This window comes from Amblyomma americanum, chromosome 7 (assembly GCF_052857255.1).
Source record: "Amblyomma americanum isolate KBUSLIRL-KWMA chromosome 7, ASM5285725v1, whole genome shotgun sequence".
In the NCBI taxonomy this organism is placed as follows: Eukaryota; Metazoa; Arthropoda; class Arachnida; order Ixodida; family Ixodidae; genus Amblyomma; species Amblyomma americanum.
In genome coordinates this window covers 18482785-18507457 of record NC_135503.1, presented here as the reverse complement: position 1 = coordinate 18507457, position 24673 = coordinate 18482785, and the positions used below count along the sequence as shown (strand labels likewise).

Below are 24673 nucleotides of genomic sequence, written 5' to 3'. Positions count from 1 at the left end.
TCATTAAAAATTACTGGAGTTGTTTTCTAAAAATCTGGATTTTTTTATTGTTTAATGAGCGGTGCCTGGTTTAGCGCCTTTGCGAAATGTTCAAACTGAGCTCATCTCATGAACAAATTTTTTTTGGCAAAACTATTTTAAGCTTAGATTACGCGCATTGCAGTAAGTTTCTATGGAATTTTTTTTTTAAATCTGAGGTGGTCAAGTGCAACGTCTGGTACGCTTGGCGTGGAATGACTCTTTAAGGCTGTTTGCTCAGGATGAGCACCAAAAGGTAGTTATTTGTGTTGACTGAAATAATGTGGCCTGTATCGAGAAAAGCAGTCCGAAAACTTCATCTTCACTGTACAACATCATGCCAGGAAAGTAAGGGAGACAGCTTCTTTTTGCAGGCAAAATGGCCTCCTCTGTGGGGATGGCAAGAGCCATAGCAGGCAGGAGACAGTAATTCTCGGTGGACGGCAGTTGATGTTTTGGGCTGGTTTTTTAAGGTCCTCATCATTCCAACTAAAACCTCTGACATCATCCTGATGCTCACTGCTACTACCATCATCGTCAGCCTGACTGTGCCCATTACAGAACAATGACCTCTCCCATCTCTCTCTGATTAACCCTGTCATGTGCCAGCTGCGGCCTCCGTATCCCCGCAGACCTGTCAATCTCATCCACCCAACTAATTTTCTGCCGCCGCTTGCTAAGCCTGCCTTGTCTTGGAATCCGGTCCATTCTTCCCTTCGCATTGCATGCCCTGCCCAAGCCCATTTCTTCCTTTTGATTTCGACTAGGATGTCATTAACCCGCGTTTGTTCCCTCACCCACTCTGCTCTCTTCCTGTCTCTTAACGTTACACCTGTCATTTTCCTTCCCATAGCTCACTGTGTTGTCCTCAGGTGCAACTCAAGAACAAAGTGGCAAATGCCCCTCAAAGGAGGCCCTCCAACCAATGGCTTAGTGCGTAATCTTCTTGCACCCACTAGCCCGACAAATCGGGGGCTTTCAGGTACAAGGGAATTATCCATGGAGCAATGGATCAAGCAGATTAACCACTATGTCATGGCAATTGGTCCACGCCATTGGCTGCGAGACCTCTTTTAAAAGGCTTTCACCTCTTTGCTCTCGACTTATATCCGATTTTACCATTTAAAAAAAAACATCTTGAGGCCCAAAAACGTCGCAGCATCAAGGTCGTTTACAAGACAGTCCGGCTTTCGGGGAGTACGGCATGCTCACTAAGAGAAGTTGTGCACTGCACTCTCCAGCCCCGCACCAAAATTCAGCTCTTCTTAGCAAAATTACTAATCAGTTCAAGAACTTAAACTTGACTTGTTAGGCTGTATAACTGACTGCCTTAAGTTGGAAATGGCAGTGGTAGCTTTAAAATAGCACACAATATCTTTGGGTCATTGGTGGCCCGTGCTCAGTGGGCAAAGTAAGGGAAGAGTACCTCCTACCCAATCAGAGGTGAAGTCCCAGTAGGAACTAAGTTTGGAAAATTATTCCTGCTGTTAAGGAAAGGAAAATGACTCCATTCGGTTTTTAAGCTGCAATTTCCTCGTGTTTTTCAACCTCTTGCAGGCAATGCTTGCATATCCAGAGGTGCTTTCAGAAGAGAAACTGGCGGAAATTGAGGCCATGGCAAATGCAGCGAAGAAGTATATTGACGAGAATGGTGAGCCTGATCACTTCTCTCTGTGTACGTGCGTGTGTATGTGCATGCATGTGTGTGCGTGTGTGTGTGTCGAAAGTTGTGAACTCTGATACCACTGACCACTGCTCTACCATTTCAGTGGACACTGTCAAGATAGACAGGGAGAAGCAAATACCACAAGAAGTATTGGATGGCTTGAAGGCACTAGGGCTGTTTGGATTACAAGTTCCTACAGAATACGGTAAACAGCACTTTGGTTTTTAAGTGTAGTGTACTGATATTGGATGAGTGTCTTATCCTCATCTGCCACTGATTTGACTGAGTTTGACCTGTCGAATTTGATATGTTATCCAGGAGTAGGCAGTATTTGGAGTCTTTTTATCAGGACTTAAGTTCACTGTCTGATCACTTACAGAGTTGGTTCTCGATAATTCAGACGAAAACCAGGCTGAAAATTTGTTTAAATTAATGAGAGCCTTTTTAATATATTAGATGTTGATGAGACCAAAGCATCACTTTGAAGAAACTGGAAATTCGAATTCAGTGACTGAATTAGCAGGAGTCCACTGTAGTAATAGGCTAATTTAGGATTGACAAGCTTGCTTGACATTTATTGTTTCCCATTTTTTATGATGATACAAATTGCAAGGGCACACTACTATCTCTTTCCTTTGTAGTGACTCTTAAATCTGGTCAGAATTTTGTGCCATTCTGGTTTACCAGAAACCGTTAGTGCTGTGTACATTGGGCTCTGTTTTGTTTTGAAGGATATTGAAAGATAGTGCTATTAGTGCTTTGACATCAGTTTAAATTTGATGGAGAGATCTAACTTGACTATTAAAGACGATGACAATTGCAAGTTACTGAAATGGCACTTCAGTGACCCATTTATGTGTAATTTGTTTTATTGCTTAGCTGAACAGGGCCAGTGTGAAATGATTAACAGCCAGCTGTTGACTCAAAGCAAGTGACTGTATTCTGTTTCGCTACTTGCTTTTCAGGAGGTCTCGGGTTAACTGCAACGGAGTATGCTAAGATGTGTGAAGCTACTGGAAAAGACGGGTCCTTAGCGGTCACTTTGGCTGCACACAATTCTATAGGTATCAAGGTATGCGAAACACACATTCTCTCTATGTGTAGCTGCTCTTTTTATTTCTGTGTTCTGGTGAGTTTTGAACCTATGTTCACCCTATCGCATAATAGGACACCCTAGCATAGGAACTGAGTGGCATGGTAGAACGGCAGCCATAGTTCTTGAAGGCAATCTGGGGAGTGTTGCAGTGGTCTAATAAGCTAGTATTTACGAAATAAACCAGTAGGTAGCTTTTATGAAGAAAATAGCTCATGAAATGAGTTTCTTGGACACTGTTCAACAGGTAGATGCAAATGGTAGTAGCCAATTGCTTCACTAAGAGCCGTTTTAAATCACAAGCACTACCATTTTTTGTGCAAGTTTTTATTTTTGAGCTCTGTGCTACATATAAAGGTAGAGGTGTGGGTGGAAAGCCAAGGCTCATGTTTCTTGAGGTTGCTTACTAAGACAGTGCCAATCAAGTTAATCACAACTCGATAATAATAATAATAATTGGTTTTTTTGGGGGGAAAGGAAATGGCGTAGTATCTGTCTCATATATCGTTGGACACCTAAGGGATAAAGGAGGGTGTGAAAGAGGAAAGGAAGAAGAGGTGCCGTAGTGGAGGGCTCCGGAATAATTTCGACCACCTGGGGATCTCTAACATGCACTGACATCACACAGCACACTTAATCACAACTTGAAGAAATAGAATTAGTGTTGCTTAGAGTGTGTGCAGTCAGGCTGCTTGTTAACACAGTTCGTATGTACTAGATGCCTCTGCTTTTCCAGGCCTCGTTGAGTGGTAGAAAGAATTTTGCAAATTCTACAGGTCAGCTTCCTTGTGCCGAGGAAATCCCCGTAAAATGGCAACGGGGCCTTGCTTTGGCGGAATAGTTGGGAGCAGCACTGTCATTGTCTAGGCCCAGCAGGTGTGTGTGCACTGTCTGGTGATGGTGAAAACATTTATTGAGACAGAGAGAGAAAAGTTGCCGAAGGAGGGTGGGGCCCTTAGCCCAGAGTTCCAGCGCTGCCCACGTGAGGGGACAGTCCAGCTCTCCAGCATCCTTGAGCCAGGGGAATTAAGTGTATTAAGTTTACTACATGGCTAGTGTGTCCACAGACAGCGTATTTGTTGTTGCCTAGCGGAATGCACTGTCTCTGGACACACCAGCTGTGAGTTCTGCGCTTAATCCCTTCGACTCAAGGACGCTGGGTAGTTGGACTGACTTCTCGTGTGGGGCAGGTGCATATAAGGATCAAGTGCACATCTGCATAATCCTATACTGCTTCCTGTTAATGTCCCGGTATTGGGCCTTGCCACTATTGTACAGGAACGTTCGCCACACAGGGAAGCTAACTGGTAGGGTTTGCAAGACTCTTAGCAGTACTTGCTTAGTGCATTCGCAGTACATTGGGCCTATTTGTACCACAAGGCAGCTTGCAATCAGCACATAAGTTGAATTTGTTCTTTTTCTACTGTGTGCTGAGAGCCAAAGTTTACACTATTGGCGTGACTACAAGTGTGTATACTACAACAAACTGGAGGGCGTTTTGTAATTTTGCATTAATAGTCATAATGCTGAGAATAGGCACTTTCAAAGTGTCCGTGTAGTGAAGTCCTTTTACTTATCGCTGTATATAATGCAGGCAAAACAAACAGGTCAGCTATGAGCATGAGTTAACTTTTGTTATGCTTTTTTATTTGGTCAGCAGTATGATGACAGCAGTGCCCTGCCATAACATGTTGCTGTGCTGCCTTTTGTGACATCGCAAGTGCAAGCAGTTATGTGTACGTGTGTACTGCAGATAGACAACAGTTTAGGAAGTTATCCTACCCTAACCACAGCTGCATCAAAACGCATAGATCATATGCCATGCTGTGAACTAGCAGCTTCTTGCTTGCATGCTTTTGCATGACATGTGTGCGAGCTTGGTGTTTGCCTTGCAGGGAATACTTTTATGTGGGAATGAAGCACAGAGAAGAAAGTACTTGCCCAAGTTGGCTACCGGAGAGTCTGTGGCAGCATTTTGTTTAACTGAACCAACAAGGTTAGTGCATTAGTCACCGCGTTGTTTATGCGGCTTTCTTGTGTGGTCATTCCACATTTTCTGCTCTTCTGTATTGTCTGAAGAAATCTTTAAGATTAAGTATGGAAGGAAATTGTCATGAATGATAAAGCGGTTACTAATTAATTTTAGTCATTGCTTTTTTTTTATTTACACAAGGACTCAGTAAACATCTTACTTTGTTTCGGTCTTAGTCTCTTGTTTGGTGATGATATGGCCAACAATGCGGCATTTCAGAAAGAAAATGTTCAGAATGTTTCTCTTGCAGTTGCATTGTTTAGTGCTATCTGGCCCCCAGAGTGTGGTGAAAATAGATGCCGGCATAGCAGGTGTTTTGCTTTCTGTAGTATTGGTTGATTACTAGTCTTCAAAGTGTCAACCTGTTTTCTTTGTCCTAGTGCTTTCTTTTCTTTTAGCTGTAAAGCTATGTGTCAGCTGACTCAGTTATTCATTCCTGCCCAGCATGTAAATTTGATCGCAGGTTAGGACACGGTGCATTCTGTTTCTGGCTGCAATCTTTATTTAGCATAAATGATTGAATTCATGCCAATTAATCACAGTACTTCAAGAAAAGTGATGTTATGTCATATACCAGATAACTGAACTACCTGTAGGACAAGTCTGAAAAATTCTTTGAATTAAGATTGCCTTCTTGACAGTAAGCGGCTTAAAATGGTCCTTTGGTTTTCCTCCATGCAGCGGTAGCGACGCAGCGTCTATTAAGCTCACGGCCAAGCCAAGTGAAGACAAAAAGACCTACTACCTGAATGGCAGCAAGATTTACATTAGTAATGGTGGCTTTGCTGATGTTTTGACAGTTTTTGCCAAAGTCAAAGTGGATGGAGTAGATGTACGTATCTTTCAACTACGTATGTACGTATCGGTGGTCTTGTTACTCATTCACTGCTGTCTCTAGTGGAAAGAGGTGCACAGAAAAAAAAATTCCCATGCATGTACGTTGGAGGCTATGGCCTCTTAGGTGCATGCCTACATAACAAGCTGTAGTTGTGCATGTATGCTAGCTCCTAGTAATTATCTGGATGTAACAAACCTATAGTGAATTTCTCAATAATAGGAAGTTTTCAATTTCCCCACTGCTGCCCCAGTTGAAGCGGATGTACTTGGGAACTTCACGTAATGAAGGCATTGGGGGCAGTTAATGTAAAAAAAAATTATTTTTGCATTTTATAATTAGTGCAGTGTTGCTTGAATTTTGGCCTGACCATGCAAAAGTTTTATATTCAATAACAGTGAAACATGATGGACTGTGAGAGAATACACGGGTCTAGAGTACACGGTGGCACTAGAATACATGCTGCGCTCTAGTACCGTCTCTTTCAGCTAGTCCTAGATCCACCAGTCTACACAGCTTTCACTCTTGCAGCAAGACATCAAGGGGTATTGTAAAAACCACCATCCCTTGGTAATCTACTTGTGTGTGTGCAGGTATTTTTTATTGTTTTTATTGCCTTCTTTTGTAACTGGCTGTGCTCTCGACTTTACTCTTTTTTTAATACACACCCACTTCTTAAAAGCACTTCAATGTCGTGTTCAGTCTTGAAATTTCTCGACTGCTCTTTCACTGAGTTGGCTTCTCTTGTGTTTTATTCACCGCTTTTCTTGCTTGTAAGTGTGCCCACACTAGGCAAGCTTAGGCAAGCAAGTACTCAAGGAGAGGCGGGTATGTCTGCACCTTTATGCCATCTTTGGTTGAGCATACACGATGAGGGGAAGCCACATACAGTGTAAAATTGTGTGAAAGTTGTATTAGCTCAAACTTTTGGTGCTAAGTTGGTTTAAGTGAGCGTCTAAAGTGCAGACCTGAATAACCTGCTTTTGCTGCTAATGCGTTACCTGTTGCAATACAGGTGATGAATTTTACTCTCCATCTATAATGCTGATGACTAACTTGGATCGATTTTCTTTCTACAGAGGAAAAAACATGAGCTGATGACGGCATTTATTGTAGAAAGGGGCTTTGGGGGTGTCACTTCAGGCACACCAGAGGACAAACTGGGGATTCGGGGATCAAACAGTAAGTAGCATGTCTTCTTATCATGCAGTATGGCTGCAGAGACATAATAAGTGTGGCGTCGCTCAGAGAAAAATCAGAGGAAAATTCTCCCGGCTAAACCGCTGAGTTGTTTGCGCTCAGATTTCACACAGAGGTGGCATTGGTAGTAATTTCCGTTTGATGCTGTACTTGGTCGGCTGCTTGCCTGCATCAGTGAGAATTAATTGAAAGTCCACTCTAAACCAAACAGCATAAAAATTAATCATTTGGCAATTAGCGCCATGATTATGTATATTTTCTTCCTCGACTAGGCCTGCGTGTATCAGTGCCCTTAATAGACAAAGTATATTGTAGCATAGGGTTATGCGCTTTTTGCTCAATGTTGTTTTATTAGTGGGAGAAAACAACATTACAATAGACCTGCACATACAAGTGCCTTAAGACAAAAAGTAACGAGCATGGTGTTGTGTATGAGTTTCCACCATGGGCTTGGGCTTGGTGGCTACTGAGCATGAAGACTTGGGATTTGATTCCCTGCTATTGTGACCACATTTTTATGGCAGCAAAACACAAACATTGTCTTTTACTGAGATTGGAGTTTATTTTTGTTTGTTTCTAGCAATTTTTTGCTGCTTCACTCTTCGTTACATGTTAAATGAGCACTCTAAATTTCAGACATCAACTTGTTTTGTTCTGGAAGTGAGTAAAATGTGGCCGCCACAATTTCTTTATGAGCCAGTCAAGCACCTGCACAATTAACTTTATTACAAACCGCTGATGCCATCTTTTAAACCAACTACAAGAAAGAACATTACAATACCACATGCCTTATGCCTGTTATCTGCTTACTGTGGCACTGGCATTGGGGGTTATGTTTCTGCTTTATCACAGGACACACTTGCAGTGTATTGCTTCTCATTTGCCAGTAAACTTGTCATGATTCCTGTAGCTGTTGCAGTATTTTGTGACTGTATCTTGGTAGTTTTAAGAGTGCACGTTTTTCGGCGAGTCGGTCGTACATACTTAAGCAAGAGAAATGCGCTAAAAAGAAGACACGGACGACAAGAACACAAGGGCGGCCGCGTACTCGCAACCGACTTTATTCAGAGAGAAACACACATTTATATCTTTATGAATGCCAACTCATTGTCTAAAGCGCACATGCCAGCAACCTTTTTTTTTTTATACAACTTGATTTACATATCGTAGCTATCCCCTGAACTGTCAATAAAAAAAGCCTCTGCCAGCTCATGTGCTGTCTGGTCCGACTGCGGCTCAAGATTTTGGTTCTAGCCAGCAAAGGCCAGCATGGCTTGCCAGGCGTAGCCAAAGTGCAATGCGCCACAATGGAAGTGCTGATGTCATATGCATTAGCTTACTTAAGAATTGTAAATTGTGCTCACTACAGCACACTACAGCACAGAAATGGCTGAAGAAAAAAAACTCTATTCCAGCGACATCTATATTTTTCGACAACACGCCAGTGCCTGCTGAGAATATTTTGGGTGAAGTTGGTGATGGATTCAAGGTGAGTTATGCACATGCTTATGTTTTCAGTTAAAGCTGCAGGTATGTTAAAAGCTATTTGGCAAAACAAGTTTCTGTCATGATGTGAGATCTTTTTATGCATCCACTGCTCCAAAAACAAGAAAGGACAAAGGGAATGCTACTGCCAAGGGGCTGAAGTAAATACCAAATTACAGCAACAAATTATAAAAGAGAGCACAGTAAAGCAGATGCAAATTTAGAAGGTTCATGTGCATGCCTATCTTACATGCTTGCATGTTGTACATGCTTCACATTGCTTACCACACGAGGCTTGACCAAATTGTTCTGCAGCCATTGTGATCATGAAGTGCATAGGATTGGGCAAGTTGGTCAGACATGGTAAATTGAATAATGGCGCCGAATCAAGAGACGAGGACAGCAGGAGAGCAAATACACACACAAGCGCCAACTTACAACTTTATTGTTTGGCTGCCACTACGCCGAATTTATAAAAAGCATCACGCCACACACTGTAAACAATGCTAAAACAGTGACATGCTTGGACGCGATGTGCAAAGCAACAAATCATGACAAACATGGCAAACAACATGACGAGTGCACTAAGCTGTACAGCAGCACGTGGAACATCCGTGTCACAGATGACCAACTAGAGAAAACATGAGGCAAAAAACGGGGAGAAGACAAGCTAAAAACCTAAACGAATCACAACATATCACCGGAAAAAAAAAAAAAAAAACCTGACAGACGGTCGCGTCGCAAAAAACAGGGGAATGATGAATATGGACTAAAAGTGCTAGAAACATGAGAATGAAACCTGAAACGCCAACAGAACACAGCTAAAAACTCAGTGAATAACAAGATACATAAAACAAAACTACAAAGCCAACAAGAACACGGCTAAATTTGATGAAAGGGAATGAAAGGGAACTTGGTATAAAAGTGCGAAAAACACAAAGGCATGCTGACACAACCTCCGGGCCCCGTATAGCAAGAAAAGAACAACAAAATCAAAACCCCTCAGTTAGGTCAGCCACCTCGAGAGCGTTCGCGTTCGGTGAGGAAGGTTAATTCTTTTTTCATTAGGCAGATGGATGCCACGCTAATACAGGTCTTCTCAGATCGCGCTGTTTCTTGCGCTTCTACAATTTCGCGGATAAGCTGATCTTTGTGCTTATAGATAACAGAGCATTTCTTGAGTAGCGCCCTGCACTTGCAGGACCTGCAGTGTTCGTCTAAATGGCCTTGCCAGTTGATGTAATTTCCTGGAATGTTATTTCAGACTCTCGTTGAGGCGCCTTCCTGTCTGGCCTATGTAGCAGGCACCACATGTTAGAGGGATCTTGTGGACGACGCCTTCTGAACAGGCTACGAATTTGTTCTCGTGGTTGATCGTGCAATCCAGCTTCGCTTTCTTGACATGACAGGATTTCTTACAAAGGGCAGAAAGTTTGACAGGAGCAGAACATACCACTCGGACTTTCGCACGTGCCCCAATCTTTTTGAGGTTGTGTGAAACGGCATGCAGATATGGTATTACAGCAACGTTGCTTTTCTTAAGCTCCTCCTTTTTCTTGGCCTTGAGTAGATCGATGTATGTGCTCTCCTGCTGTCCTCATCTATTGATGCTGCGCCATTATTCCCTTTAGCATTATGATCATGTTCATCAGCTTCTACAATGTCAGAGACTGTTGGTGTTTCAAGAGCGTTATCTCAACAGATCACTGCCAACTTTAAATAGAGCATGGCCAAAACTGGTGGCCGTTCTTATCCCAGTGTCTGTCGAATGCACTTGCTACTGTCGTCACTATCAAGATTTCTTTTTTTGTGCACAAGTTCACCTAGTAAACTGTTTTCCACCAAAGCCTTTGTTTGCATGTTTGCATGTCATCACCACTATGCAACTTATGTACATGTCCATTAGTTGTCAAAATTCTTTTTCTCTTGCTTCCCTGACTTTTTAGTTGCACCTTTAATTTCATTCAAGGGATCTCAGGCGCGTTCATAACGGAGAACTGGTTGCGTAATTAATCCAGAATTTGTGTTTGTCACCAAGGAAAAACCCGCTGCGGTGGACCAGTGGTTAGGGCACTGGACTACTGAAATACTAAGGCATCCGTGCACATTAAAAATCCCAGGTGTTTAAAATTATTCGGGAGCCCTCCACTATGGCACCTCTTTCTTCTCTTAGTCCGTCCTTTATCCCTTACCTTATGGCGGCACGGTTCAGCTATGTGAGACAGATACTGCCCCATTTGCTTTCCCCCCCAAAAAAAAACAATTTTCATTTTCATCAAGGAAAACACTAAATGCATGTTTTTTGTCCTAAACATAAGGATTTTATTGTACTTGATTGCTCTCTGTGTGTGCCCTGTTTCTATGGTATGCACTTTCCTTACTATCATATACTTGAAGATGTTTCTTGTTTAGTGACTAATTTGCTGTACACCCTTCCTGATGGTGTTCACAACAGAAGCTGCAGTGCCTTGGTTTGGTGGACATTTGCTTTTCTTTATTGGGAGCTTTCATGATCTGTAGGGGGCACCTTGAGTAATCCAGTAGAGAGGCCTTACAGGAGGACTCCTCCTGTAGGCAGCCTGGGTGGAATTGTGCATGTTTTAAAAATGTTATGATAAGCTTGTGCTTTCTTGTTGATGGTGGCAACCACTTGTGAGCCAGGCTTTCGTATCTCAAAGGTGTAAAGGAATAAGCAAGAGACTAAAAAGAAATTGCTGTCTGGTGTTTGAAACGGCCGGCATGAGAGCGGAGTGGTAGGCGGTCGGCGCACTCTATGGTGACAGTTTAATATCAGTGCCGTCAACGATGAAGATTCTTGTGCAACGAACAGGTGAAAGACTCTTGTACAATGACCGGGTGAATGACAAAACTAGAAATTAAATTTTATGCATTTATTGCTTCAGGCAAGCAAGACTCAGCAATTGGCAGCAATTTATTTAGCTCTTGCACATGAAACTAGCTAGAAAAGTTTGGCAGTTAATGTTGCTTTAGTTTTTAACTGATAAAGGTTTCTCCAAGCTTGTGAGTTTTATTAACCACATCCTACGTTAAATGTGAATATAGATTTCTAATCATGTGTACAGATGGGCGGCGTGAACAGTTAGGTCACCTTTTCCACGAACTGTTTTGCAAGCAGTGGCTGGATGGCATGCAGTGAAAGTGAGGCCCCTGTGACATCCAATTCTTATCATCTGCGCATCTTACTGACTCATTCCAGTCATATTGAGGGCATTGGGCAATAATAAAGTGCAAAAAGAATCTGAATGAAATGGAATTCAAATGAAATCATCATATCACCCTCCCCTTTTTTCTGTAGACAACAAAGCAGCTTATCACCATACACGCATGCTGTAATAAGGACTGTCATTAGGCACAGTCGGGCACAAAACTCTTTGCGCTTAGAAGGTGCCTCTTAGTATTGTGTGCTCAACAGTGCTTAACCAGTAGCGCCTCATATTTACATAGGTCCTTCTAGTCGAGGCAAATCATCCTTTTAGAAATATATGCACAACGTCTTATAAGAACTGCACTGTCATGATCGAGCAAGCATTCTACTACAGCAGGAAAACGTCCTGTTCTCATGCTCACTTTTTGTATTGTGGGCACCAGAAAAATTATGCAGTGACGCTTAGCTATCTCGTTAGCGGGCAAATAAATATTCATGTTCAGGAAAGTTATGACAGCTACATCTGAATGTGCCTGCAAAGCGATCGCAAAGGAGCAGACTATGTGGTTTTATGCGCGCCAATACTATTTAGACTGGTTTGTGCCGCCACCGCAGCATGGCGTCATTTCGTAAAAGTCTCAACTATACGACACCATGTGACACCAGGTGCATTTCATCAAGATGGTGCAGGGTATTTTTATCTTTTAGAAAACACTGTGAATTAGGAATCCTATTTTCCTTTGGCCATCGGAGTGGACCGCGAGAATACGAATGCTCTGGTCTACTTTTTCTCACTTCAGGGGCTTTAGTAAAAACACGCTGTTGCATGATGTTCTTGTTCTTCTACCTTTCTCTCAGGTGGCCATGAATGTTCTTAACAATGGGAGGTTTGGAATGGGAGCGGCTTTGGCTGGTGGCTTGAGAGAACTCATTAGTAAGTCTTTTCATTCCAGCTCTGGTCTCATTGGCCCGTTCAATTACTGCTTCCATGCTCAAGTATTACTTCGCGATGGTTGTGCTCACTCTGTTGAGCTGGCATTTTGTAGCCCCTTTTTGACTCAAGGACATTGCTTGCTGTGTGCAGTATAGATTAACATGGAATGAATTTTTACACAGAGAAGCATTAGTTGCTTACCATGTGTTCTCTAACGACACTGTTGGCACTTTTCTTTATTTCAGGCCACACATCAAAGTATGCTGTGGAGCGTGTCCAGTTTGAAAAACCTCTGTCCGACTTCCAACTGATCAAGGTGACCACTCTCTCTCAGATGTTTGTATAATGTCTTGTGGGCTCTGTGATAAAGTTGAGATCTTAACCCCTTTCACTGGTGAATCTTTTTAGGTGGTCCAGGGAATTACATTAAGGATTTTTTCTCAAGACATGGTCACGAATGTTAAAGAAAAAATGTCATGTTTTTACAACTAAAATTCCTGGTAATATTACTTCTACTGCCCTATACGTGCACAAGTTTTGCTGAAGTATTTATTTGGCTTCTAATAATAAGAAATGAACAAGACACTAGAATGCTTACTTGAGACTGACGGAATAAAATAAACATATTTAGAACAGTCCCTGACTTGAAAAGGAGCATTTCAGCCGGCTCCTTTTCAGAGTCCAGCCATAAAGGGAAAAAGTGGGTCATGTCTCTTCCCCGCTTTACGAGTCCAGACTCTTCATCTTCAGATGATGATCCAGATGCTACCGTGGGCCCATTTGCTCTGCTGTGCATGAAATTACTGTTGTCGGAAGGCAAATCATCCTAGCATGGTGATGCAAGCCTGCTACGCTGTACCGCACCTGCCCATTCCCAGTGCTTGCAACAGCATGAGAAATGCTAAGGAAGGTTACAGCAACACAATCCATGCATTCGTAGCGAATTCTGCTCTTAGAGGTTGCCTACAAAACTGCTTCAAAGAATTTACGCACCCTTTGATGACGCATGTCAAGGAAAGCTGTTTCAGACAGTGTTGATAAGTCAATCAGAGTGTGGGAAAAAAAATCTGGATTTCTTAATTATATTTTTTACATAAAATTGCACAACTGCACTTTTTAGCAGTTTCGCAGAGATGACGACACGAGATGGCTAAAAGCTCCTATGATAGAACAGATGCCTTCCACAAGCTTGCTAACAACATTGAACCGGTGGAAAGTATACTTCCCGCAGCCCATTTAGAGCACGGGACAAAAACTAGATCTGTAAATCATTTTACACAGGAAATGTCACAATTGTTTTTTTTTTTTTTTAAGTTTAACAAAAATGATACGAGGTGGCAAAAAAATGCTTTTCACGAGCTTGCAACTAACATGTAACATGTGGGAAGTACTTCTCACTGCCCATGAAAGGGTTAAAAGGTTGGACAGATATAAATCCAGAGCATTAGTGAATAAGTGTAGTCGACGTGCTTTGTAACTGCTTAATGCTTTCATCCCCAATTTTTTTGCAGTGCTTTTAAAAAGCACTTGCATACTTTTTACATCGTAAAACACCTGAGAAGTACCATTTTCTCAACTTAGCTTTGCAGCGGGTTTTGCTGGAAGAGATTTACTAAAATAATGGTCCACACACGTCATAAATCGTTTGCAACCTTTGCTCTGTGCTTCAGCATTTCACCTTAGCAAACACTGTGAAGTGGGCAATCATTCTGCTTAATTCAAGTCATTTAGCACATTGGAACTTTTCTTTCCAACAGATTTGTCTATGTATAGGTTCTTTTTTCTTCCATTAGTTCTTTTTTATGTCCATTATCTCATTAATGTTCGAGCCTCATGAATTGCCTGTATGGGATGATCTTCACACACTTGCTATGTCATCACACAGGTTTATTCTGCCTTCAGGACACCTAATACATGAGTGAAATTAGCTGTCTTATAAGAGGAACTACTAATTAACTGCCATGGTGTCCTCTTTCATATAGAAAATGTTATTAGGAATAGACACCGAATTTTTTGTTGCGTGTTTTCTTGTTTGTGATTGTGCGTAAGAAATCGTTATATATGGACCACCATGTGGCACTTGTCTACGACTGGTAGACAATTTATAATTAAATTTCATCTCTCACACTGTTTTGGTTTCTTCAGCCAAACGATGCCATTGACAACAAAATTCAGTGTAGGTCACATGAGGCGTGAAAAAATTGCAATATGGTCTCTGCTTCTTCACTCATTCATTGTCGTTGTGGCTTTTGAGGCAGGCTGACTTAATTAAGCATTGTAGCCTGTCAAGGTGATGAATCAGCAATTATATCAGTTTTTTAATGCCTCATGTGACCTGCACTGAATTCTGAGACCGTTGCCATCATTTGACTGTTGGAACTGAAACTGAAATCGTATGAGAAAAGGAATTCAGTTCTAAACATGCAATTGAAATTTGGTATCTGTACTCTTTTAAACCTCAAAGGACAAAGCAGGCAAAAAGGGTTTCAGCTAATTGCCTTGGGCCATTACTTTGAGTAACCCCGCCCTGAGTAGAGATCACTCATAAGTATAATTCATTTCTTCGAGCCACTTATAAGGCCAACCCCTGCTGTAAGCCTAGTTCTGTCAGTAAGTACTAATCGCTGTTATCCTGGCAGTACTGCTCCATCAAACATGGAAGTATAAGTTGCAAAAAGCACAATCTGAATGTGGCAAAATATTCTTTCATGACTTTTACAGTGGTACTAAAAATAAAAATATGCATGATAACTTATTAGTTGAAATAAGTGCTACGCAGGTAGGAGGCAGCTCTGTATAAAAATTGTGAAATAACTATTGGTAGCTTGTTTAGGCAAAAGCATGAAAGTGAAAAAGCAAAAGATCATGGCCTTCAGGTCATTGTGCTGAGCCTTACCTTTGGTGGTGGTTTGGAAATTTCTCTTGGGTAAAAAGTTAGTGCAACATAAAGACGTTAGCAAGTGAGAAAGACAGGACTGCATGCTGGTGTGTTCATTTCAGGACAAGGTGTACAGGATGACTACCCTGGTGTACGCAATTGAGAGCATGGCATATGTCGCATCTGCCATCATTGATGTCGTGGAGGATCCCGACTGTGCCCTGGAGTGTGCCATAGTGAAGGTGCCTGTTCTTTTTGTTTTCCTTTTTTTCTTCTTTACTTTGCACTGTTACATTTTTCAGATCAGATACTCCCATTCTGGGTTGCTGGAAAAGCTGCCCTGTCATAAGATGTGCAAGTTGCATCATAAATCGATTTCTAAAGTAACTGTAGCCAATTTTTTAAAAATTTGTGTTGGGTATGGGTTAGGTTAGGACACATATTCAAATTTCTTTGCAATCATCAAGGTCCGCGAAGGCGCAAGCAAAGCACCCCTTCATTAGGAGGCACTCGTGATGGCTTGAGGTCTTCTCCACGAGCTGGTCACAGATCATGTCGTCCGTGAGGTTGCCGGAGGTGATCCAACAAGGCTCGGTGAAGCGGCGACATAATCATCCACAGTGGGCTCTGGAGCTTGCACATGGCGATAAAAATCGTGACTTGCTGCAGTGATGTTCACCAGTCTTCAGTAATGCTCTCTCAGTAAGGTCATGGCAGCATCGAGCTGGTCAACTTTCTTTCTTTCTTTCTTTTTATTTGTTGCTTAGACGTTTGCCTAAGAAGGGGCTGAGGCTAAAGGCACAATGTTGCCTGACAAGGCCTCAGCCCCCTACTACATGACAAACAAACATACAAATTACAAATTATAACAGTCCGGCGGGCCGGTAAAAAAAAGTAGGCCAGATGTAAGCGTTATACAGAGGAAAATACATACGGAAGAAAATACATACAGAGGAAAATACATACACACTCAGCAAAAGAAAAAAAAAAGACAGAAGCGCGTGACAAAAAATTTGCATAATAAATGTACGATGAGTATATAAATAAGAAACAAGGACCAAGACATACATGAAACACTACATCAAATAACAAAGTTCTACTTAAGGCTTGTTCTAGCCTACTGAAAAACAAGACATTATGTACATATAAACACAAAAAAAGAGTACAGAGAGGCGAACACAGAATCAGTAAAAAAAGAAAAAAAATAGACCACAACTTGCTCGCATAAGAAATTTTAGCGATTGCTATAGGTGACATCACTGCAGAGAAGAGCTCCCTTACATTCGTTTTTGAAAGTGGAGAAGGGTTTACTGTAATTAATATTTATATCTCTTCTATTGAGAATTTTGATAACTTGAAAAGAAAGTGCTTGACGACCATAATTTGTCCTTATCCTCGGCATCTCTATTTTCGGGTCTCTGATAGCGTACAAGTTTATTCTGTCTGTGGATGTGACATACAAGCGATTTTTATGTATCCATTGTAGCAACTTAAAGTAGTATACCTTGTCTGCCCTCAGCATATTGTACTTTAAAAAAAGTGGATGCGTTCTTAGTTCCCTATTTTCGCCATGATAATTTTCGCATATGCGTAACACTTTCTTCTGTAAAGTAATTAATTTTTTGTAATTAGTTTCAGTTGTCGTACCCCAGACTAAAATACCATAACTAATTCTAGAATAGAATAGAGAATAATATAATGTCTGCTTCATCCAAGATGGAATCAAGTGCTGGATTCTGTAAAGACAACCAATGATCCGTGATAAATCAGACTTAAGGCAACTAACATGGGCGTTCCAGGACAGATCACTGCTGAACCATACACCCAAGAATTTTTGCTCAGTGACCTCCTCCAATAGGCTACCTTCATATCTGATGCTAATAGGGTTCTGATCCCTAACGCTTGTCGGTTTAAAAATTACGTATTTAGATTTTGTTGTGTTTAGAGTAATGCGATTGGCTTGTAGCCACCTGGAAAGTTTTAATATGTAATCATTGACAGATTTTTCAAGGCATGTTTTTGTTGTTCCTGTAAAAAATATATTCGTGTCGTCAGCATACATGATTAACTGGGGGGATCCTGGTATCATAGTTATATCATTCACATATATAAGAAAGAGTAAAGGCCCCAAAATTGATCCTTGAGGGACGCCGTGTTCTATCTTCATTTTACTCGAAGTGCGATCGTTTATGACTACATACTGTAATCTGTCTTTCAGGTACGTTTGCAACAGCCTCAGCGCAACGCCCCGAATCCCGCAGATCTCTAGCTTTTTTATCAATATGTCATGTTGCACAGTATCGAACGCTTTCCGAAGATCTATAAATAGACCAAGGGTTAAGAGTTTCTTTTCTATGTTTTCAATAATTTTGTCTTTTATATGTATAAGAGCTTGTTCCGTAGACTTATTTGCTTGAAAACCATACTGTGCATCAGCTATTATTTTATGTTTCTGAAAAAAGCTGTTAAGTCTATCATTAATGACGCGCTCAAATATTTTTGAGAATACAGTTAGAACAGAGATTGGCCGGTAGTTATTCATATTTGTTGCACCGCCGCCTTTATACACAGGTACTACTTTAGCTATCTTCAGGTCATCCGGAAACTCCCCAGTAAGAAGCATTAAGTTGATTATATAGGACAACACATGACTAATATGATTTGCAACATGTTTAATTGGCAAAGCCTTTATACCGTCATCTCCAGGTGCTACGTCACTTTTCAAGCTTCCGATTATTTTGCAAATTTCAGTTGGATTGCACGGAAAAAGCGAGATAGAGCTCATTGGACTGTTTGCATGTGTATAGTAGGACATGCTAGCAAGTTGGCCTGTATATTTCCCTGTGCTGATGAACCTAAGATTCATTTCTTCAGCAAGCTGATCATCAGACAGACGTTCGCTATCGACTGTGATATCTGTTACACAATGGCTTGAGCGCCTTTTGTTCATTAGGTCGTTAACCATCTCCCATAACCTTTTATAGTCGTTGCGAGCACGAAGAATTTGAGCCTGAAAGTACTCGATCTTTGCTTTTTTCAGGTCTGAGATCAATTTGTTTCTGTAGGATTTAAATTCTTTCAGTAACTGCAGATCACGACATTTAAGAAAAGCATGAAACTTCTTGTTTTTTTCTCTTATTCGTTTAAACAAGTCAACAGTCAGCCAGGGTTTCCGCATTCTTTTTCGTTTTGTTTTATGCTCGCGCAAGGGAAAAGCTGCATCGTAGCATTGTAGCAGCCTACTCAGGAACATTTTGTAGGCGACTGTAGCATTAGTTTCCTTGTAAACGTCGTCCCAGCTTTCTTTCTCGATTAGGCTGCAAAAATGTCGCAGGCTTTGGTCATTAATTGTGCGATACCAGGTACTTTCTTTGCTACTTTTATATTTACCAGTCACAGGGGGTCCCAAGCAGAATACAGGAAGGTGATCACTGAGATCGCATATCATGACACCAGCAGAAATATCCTCACAACTCATGTTGGTAACACAGATATCCAGGGACGTTGCGGTATCAATAGTCACCCTTGTAGGTATTGTCACAACATTAGTGCAAGCGTACAGGTGCATAATGTCGCGGAATTCGTTTGCATTCGTGCTGTCCGATATTGTATCAATATTCACATCTCCGAGAATAACAAACGACTTTGTAATGGCTCCAACATAACTCAGTGCACTTTCTAAATAGTCACAAAAATCGGACATGATACCAGATGGCGGTCTATATATGGCTCCAATGGCCGTATCAGATATTTTAACAAACAAGCTTTCTGTGTTTTGGTCACTCCTGGTCAAGTTATCTAGAACTTCATACCGCATACTTTCCTCGATATAAACAGCTACTCCACCTCCCCTTTTTTCCTCCCTGCATACGCTTTCGCACGTATAACCTGGCAAGTAAGGCGGAATGTCGTCCTTTGTTAACCAGGTTTCAGTTAAAACTATTACTTTAAATTTAATGGTCAGGGACTGCAGGAATATAGCTAGATCCTCTGCTTTGTTTCTTATGCTGCGCATATTGAAATGAATACTTGTAAGCTCTCGTTCTCTTGTTTTATATGCTTTGTTGAAAGCTTCAGGGTCATAATAGCAACACTCGGCCATCTCCATTGCAAGCGTTCAGTGAGCGTTTGAAACATTCCTGTAGGATTCGCTTAGGTTCCTATTTTTTCCAGATCAGATGCACTGGCAATTCTAATGACATCTGCAGTTTCATCCCTGCGCGCATAAATTTTTCCATGGGAGGTCCACACGAACTTCCATCCCACCACTTTCTTGCGGGCAGCCGCAGCACCCAAGAGCTTTTTGTTCGAGGCAGTTAAGTGCTCATTTACGTACACAGAACAGCTTTCCCCGCCGAAGTCAAGATCTTTAGTTGTTAGCCCCTTTTTGCAGAATTTCTGCAGAACCTTGTCGCGTTTAGTGCGCTGTACAAAACGGACAACAATGTTTTTTTCTGTTTGCTTGAATGTTGGGACGCGGTGGCATACATCAATGTCGGAGTCAACTATTGGTTCATCTAGAAAGGCTCCAATCTAGAAAGGCTCTACTGGGAAGCATCATCACCAGTAGAGCATGCAGCCAAATATTGTGGAAAGTTAGATGGTGTGAACGTATAAAGTAACCTCTGGCCCGCCTTGCCTAGGCAGCTGAGCGGAATCGTCTTCTGGCAATTCACACGAAGACTGTAGGTGCCGGATGTCATCATGTAGTTGAGCAAAGCAGGTTCCCACTGCTCGTATTGAATAGCTGGACAGCAGGGCAGCATAGTCAAGAGTGACTGTGTGTCACAGGTCAGGTTAGGTCTGGTTTTGTTAGGAATTGAATTTTTTTTTATCATAGAAAGTTACTGAAAATCCTTTGTTAATGTATTAAATTCTGATTTCAAGCCTAGTGGAGTCATGTGATACAATGTATAGTATAAAACAGCAGTGCAGACAGTATGAAGTGAACCATATTCATTTTGTTGTTTCTGACATCTCAAGTTATGAATAGTCTGCTTTGCACAGCAAAGCCTACATTGAACCATTGTTAGCATAAAGTGAATGGAAAATGATTGTATGTGGAGACTCAATGTCAGCTATATATATGATGTCTCTTACTAGTGGTTATGCTTGACAAGTGCATGTAAATCATAAATGTCAGGTGCAGAATTCTGCATTGTGGTTATGTGCAAGTTGAAAGGAGTTAAGAGAACAAGGGACAACAGGCACACCTATCAAATAAAAATGCCTCTTGGGCCACTCATCAGTGCTGTCTGAGCCTTTGAAAGGACACTGAGGGCAAATCGAAGTTGGCCTGTACCGATAGATTAGTGCATTCTAACGACAGTGATGTTACTTTCACTGAAGACAGAGCTTTTATAAGCTAGAAAAGTGCAAAAATAGAATACACGTGGTGCCACCACCGGTCAATTTTGCAAGTAGACTGCATGCATTGATCCCAGAGGATAGGCTACTCTACCATTCACCTCTAAACAGTGGTCACGGCGTGCTTTTCACTGTAGCCATCACAAGTTTGGATCAAGTGGCGGGAAAATTTTTAAATCCAACTTTCTCAGGAGTAAATGCATTCTTTGTTGCTGGACAAACATTAGCGGAACCAGAAAAAGCTGCAGAATTGAATTTTATTAATAACAGAAGTTGGATGGAGCTGACCACAGGCTCCCCGTAACTTCAATCTTGTGATGCTCGACCTATCCTTCTTTCTCTATTGCCTGCAGGTGTTTAGTTCGGATGCTGCACAGTACGTGGTGAATGAGTGCCTTCAAATCCATGGTGGTTTGGGTTTCATGACATCCCTTCCCATTGAGCAGTACTATCGGGACACAAGGATACTCTCAATCTTTGAGGTAAGCCAATCTTTGAGGGCAACAGCACAGAATGCATGTGGTGATACTGCTTTTTAGTTTAGTTAGTTTTTTTAGTTGTAGGGCTGGTGAAGTGCTTCTGAATCAGTCCTCCCGGATGATAGGGGTGTTCCTAAGGGGAAGCTGAACAGGTTTTTCAGTTCAACAAAGTTCAACTGTTCAAACATATAAAGCTGGCTGGCAAAGCATGTTAAATATTTTTCTGCTGGCATATATAACATTGATGTAGTCGCAGGTTAGAACCACGACGACTCATGACAAGTGCTGAGCTTACCATGAGCAGTTAAGGAATTACAAATTGGGATGCTATTGGCGCTCATGGTCAGAAGACATCAAATTCATCGCATAGATCGCTTGGTGTCATTTTGCACTGTGCTGAACATCAAGAAAGCTGTTTAAAGTTACTGAGCCACTGTGATTGTATTTAGATGCATATCAGGATCTGTATTTAAAGCAACTAAAATGCTATAATGTTTCAGCTTTGAGGGTATATTTAAATTAATTATATACATGGGTCGCTGTTACTACTGTATGCGTCCCAGGCAGTTCTGCAGTTGTGAGCTTTGCATTACTTCTAATTTTGAAGATTAAAGTAATGCCTTTGTTTTACCATTTCACTCAGGGAACAAACGAAATTTTGCGGCTATTTATTTCTCTGATGGGACTGCAGTACGCAGGGAAGCAGCTGGCAGAGCTTGTTTTGTGAGTACATTTTATTCCTGTTTCATTGTGTAACCAGTGCAAAACCAGCGCACCGGCATGAGAAGTGCAGACAATTTTACAAGTCTAGCATAGCCTGGTTATGTAATTTTCACTTCTTTAAAGTTTGTGGTGCTCCCTAAAAAACACCCAAAAATTTGAAAGCAAATTTCGTGAAGTGTGGATTTTGTCAACTTAACAGAATTACCACTAGGATCAGTCAGTTAAGCACGAAAAAAATAGACAAAAACTCACTGGATGATTACGATACTCGGTATTGTTGAATTTGAGCACAGCTGTTGATGTACTTGAAGCAAAGGCAATTGCAGACAGAGCATGCAGTGCCAAACAGCAGCGGCACTGGGCCTCGGCTTCGATGGCACACACAAAGCTAGGAACCTACGACTTGGCTCCTCCGCCACTGAGCCTCTGTTGAGGCGGTGCTTTTCAAAGCAGCCACTGCAGACGGAGCGTGGCACATTCCATCGCTCTTGTCGTACCGTCCTGTCTTCCTCTTTCCTCCTCGCGCTATCATCACTGTTGCTGTGCTTTCATCCGCTGCTTTGCTCCTTATTCGTTCTGCCGGTTGGGATGCCAACACCAGCGCCGATATCAACACTCAACCCAGGATTGAGCGCTTAATAGCTGTGCTCTGAAGGTGTCTGTCTCTATCTTGCAGCACAAATGTCTCACTTCTTGTTTTGTTATAGATGAGTGCCTAACTCATCTACGACAAACAAAAAGCGAGAAATATGTGTTGCATGGTAGACACGTTTCGTCTCTCTTTTTTTCTTGTGTGCTTCACCGACTGATATTGCTATCAGTTATCATACATGTTAGGCTTCTCATGCTGCTATGATGTTAAGGCTGCGATTTTATATGTTGGCGTTCAGTATGCCACTCATCTATTTTCAAACCTGAAATCTGAATAAGCTTGGTGCAAATGAGTTTACCTGCACTTCGTGCAATTAACGCACATAACTAGCACTGCTGCTGTTGTTTGCAGCTTGATTAGCAGTTATGAGCACCAATTTGGATTTGTGAACAGCTCTGCACACAAAGCAGGATCCTTGGTACAATTTCAATCAAGCCCACTTAAACGTCCGCATTATAACAAATGTTCGCTTATTACAAATGAGGGCAGTGCTACTGTCAAAATATGCATTGCAGCAATGGGACTGCATCTCAGATACATCGAACAAACATGGCGGCGTAACTCGGTTAGAAGAAACAAAGCCGTGAACCCCACCCCACAGTTGAAAAACTCTTGGTTCTGGTAAGGGCGGAAATCAGAGAGCATCTCCGGGCCTCCTGATGCCCGTGACACACTCTCCCAAAAAGAATGTGAGGACCCAAAAACACAATAAAAAAATTGCGAGACATTGTCAACAAAATGGCACAGTTTCACCAAATGCTGCCATCAAAAACGTATGCCTTGAAAGGCGACTACTACACTGGTGAAAGACAGGGCAAGCTTTTGCTAACATATACTGTGCACGAGCAGGAACGGCAGCAACCGGCGACGGCCAATTGTCATTGCCAAGTCTCACGCACAGTGATGCTTTGGGAGCTACATTTTTCATACACTACAGGCTGAACACAAAGGCCTGGATAAGTGTAACTTATTGTTTTCATGGGATGAGTGTGCAACCAGGTATAATTTCCTATGGTGTGATGGGCATTGCACACAATTTGCTCAGCGAGTGGCTTGTTGAGTTTGACCTCGCAAGCTCCAACTCACGCTTGATAACTTTGCAACTCACCATGTGTTGCCTTCTCTGGTTGTGGTGACAGCGTTCTTCTCGCCACCAAATTTCATGTGCAAGATCTGGCCACCGGACATGGCCGTCATTCAGGCACTCAAGATGTCCTGTCATCAGTGCATCACCCAACTCATGCTAATTGGAGTTCACACACCAAGTGGCGGTGTTCCTGTTCCGATAAATTTTTGCCTGCTGTGGAAATTAAAAGGTCACATGGATGGGACTGACCGCAGAGGGCATCACGGATTGCTACCGTAAAGCATGCTTATAGGGCAAGGAATGCCCGAGAACTCTGTTGAACATCCGTGTGTGATTAGACGCTTGTGGATTTGTAGCAGCGCGTTGTTGATGGACATTATTTCGCCTGAGATGACTTCATTGGTGCTAATTATGACACGTGCATCGCAAGGTCATACACTGATGAAGCTGTTTTATGCAAAGCATGAGTGCTGCCCGACACCCTGAGAATCTCATGATGGCGACGAGGAGGACAACCTGCCACTAGTTGCCATGAGCACTTTAACCACGATTAGTTGTATTTTGTTCTTAAAGCAGCTAAATTGCTGGCACATAGGGCCTCAGCGAGTAACATTGAGAATTGACTGAAATAGAAGGTACTGATGGTGAAACAAAGATGGACCTATAGAGCACAGCTTGGAGCAAGCATGAACAGTGTACGAGAATTCCTTTTGAAATGCAGGAAGCTGAGGAATCCGCTGGCATATCCAATGCTGGTGCTGAAAAAAATGTGGGAGAGCCGTCGTGATGCCGCTGACCAGCCGGTCCTCAACCTGCACCTTTACTCTGCCCTGCATCCATCCTTGAAGGTTAGCTGCTGCTGAATATGTTTTTTATATGACATGTATGCGAACAACACGATGTGTCAAGGCTTGCTTCAAGTTGTCCAAAAAATTTAACTACATAGCAAGCTATAACCTTTGTTTGCCTAAACTAGGGACTTTAGCATGTAGCAAAGGCATAAATGAAGACCAGGGATGCAGGTCTATGCAGATGGCTTCAAGCACTCGAAAAATTGT

The 24673-nt window shown here is 41.9% G+C and overlaps 1 protein-coding gene across 1 annotated transcript in view; it reads left to right on the top strand.

The window, feature by feature from the left end:
• LOC144098607 (complex I assembly factor ACAD9, mitochondrial-like) overlaps nt 1-24673 on the top strand; it is a 41986-nt gene that overhangs the window by 8560 nt on the left and 8753 nt on the right. The window contains exons 2-14 of the mRNA XM_077631386.1: nt 1576-1669; nt 1788-1889; nt 2650-2756; nt 4673-4773; nt 5491-5641; nt 6724-6826; nt 8260-8333; nt 12354-12429; nt 12675-12745; nt 15430-15549; nt 21028-21156; nt 21797-21876; nt 24337-24463. Coding sequence (XP_077487512.1) covers nt 1576-1669; nt 1788-1889; nt 2650-2756; nt 4673-4773; nt 5491-5641; nt 6724-6826; nt 8260-8333; nt 12354-12429; nt 12675-12745; nt 15430-15549; nt 21028-21156; nt 21797-21876; nt 24337-24463 — 1335 coding nt within the window. The remainder of the gene's footprint in view (nt 1-1575; nt 1670-1787; nt 1890-2649; nt 2757-4672; nt 4774-5490; nt 5642-6723; nt 6827-8259; nt 8334-12353; nt 12430-12674; nt 12746-15429; nt 15550-21027; nt 21157-21796; nt 21877-24336; nt 24464-24673) is intronic.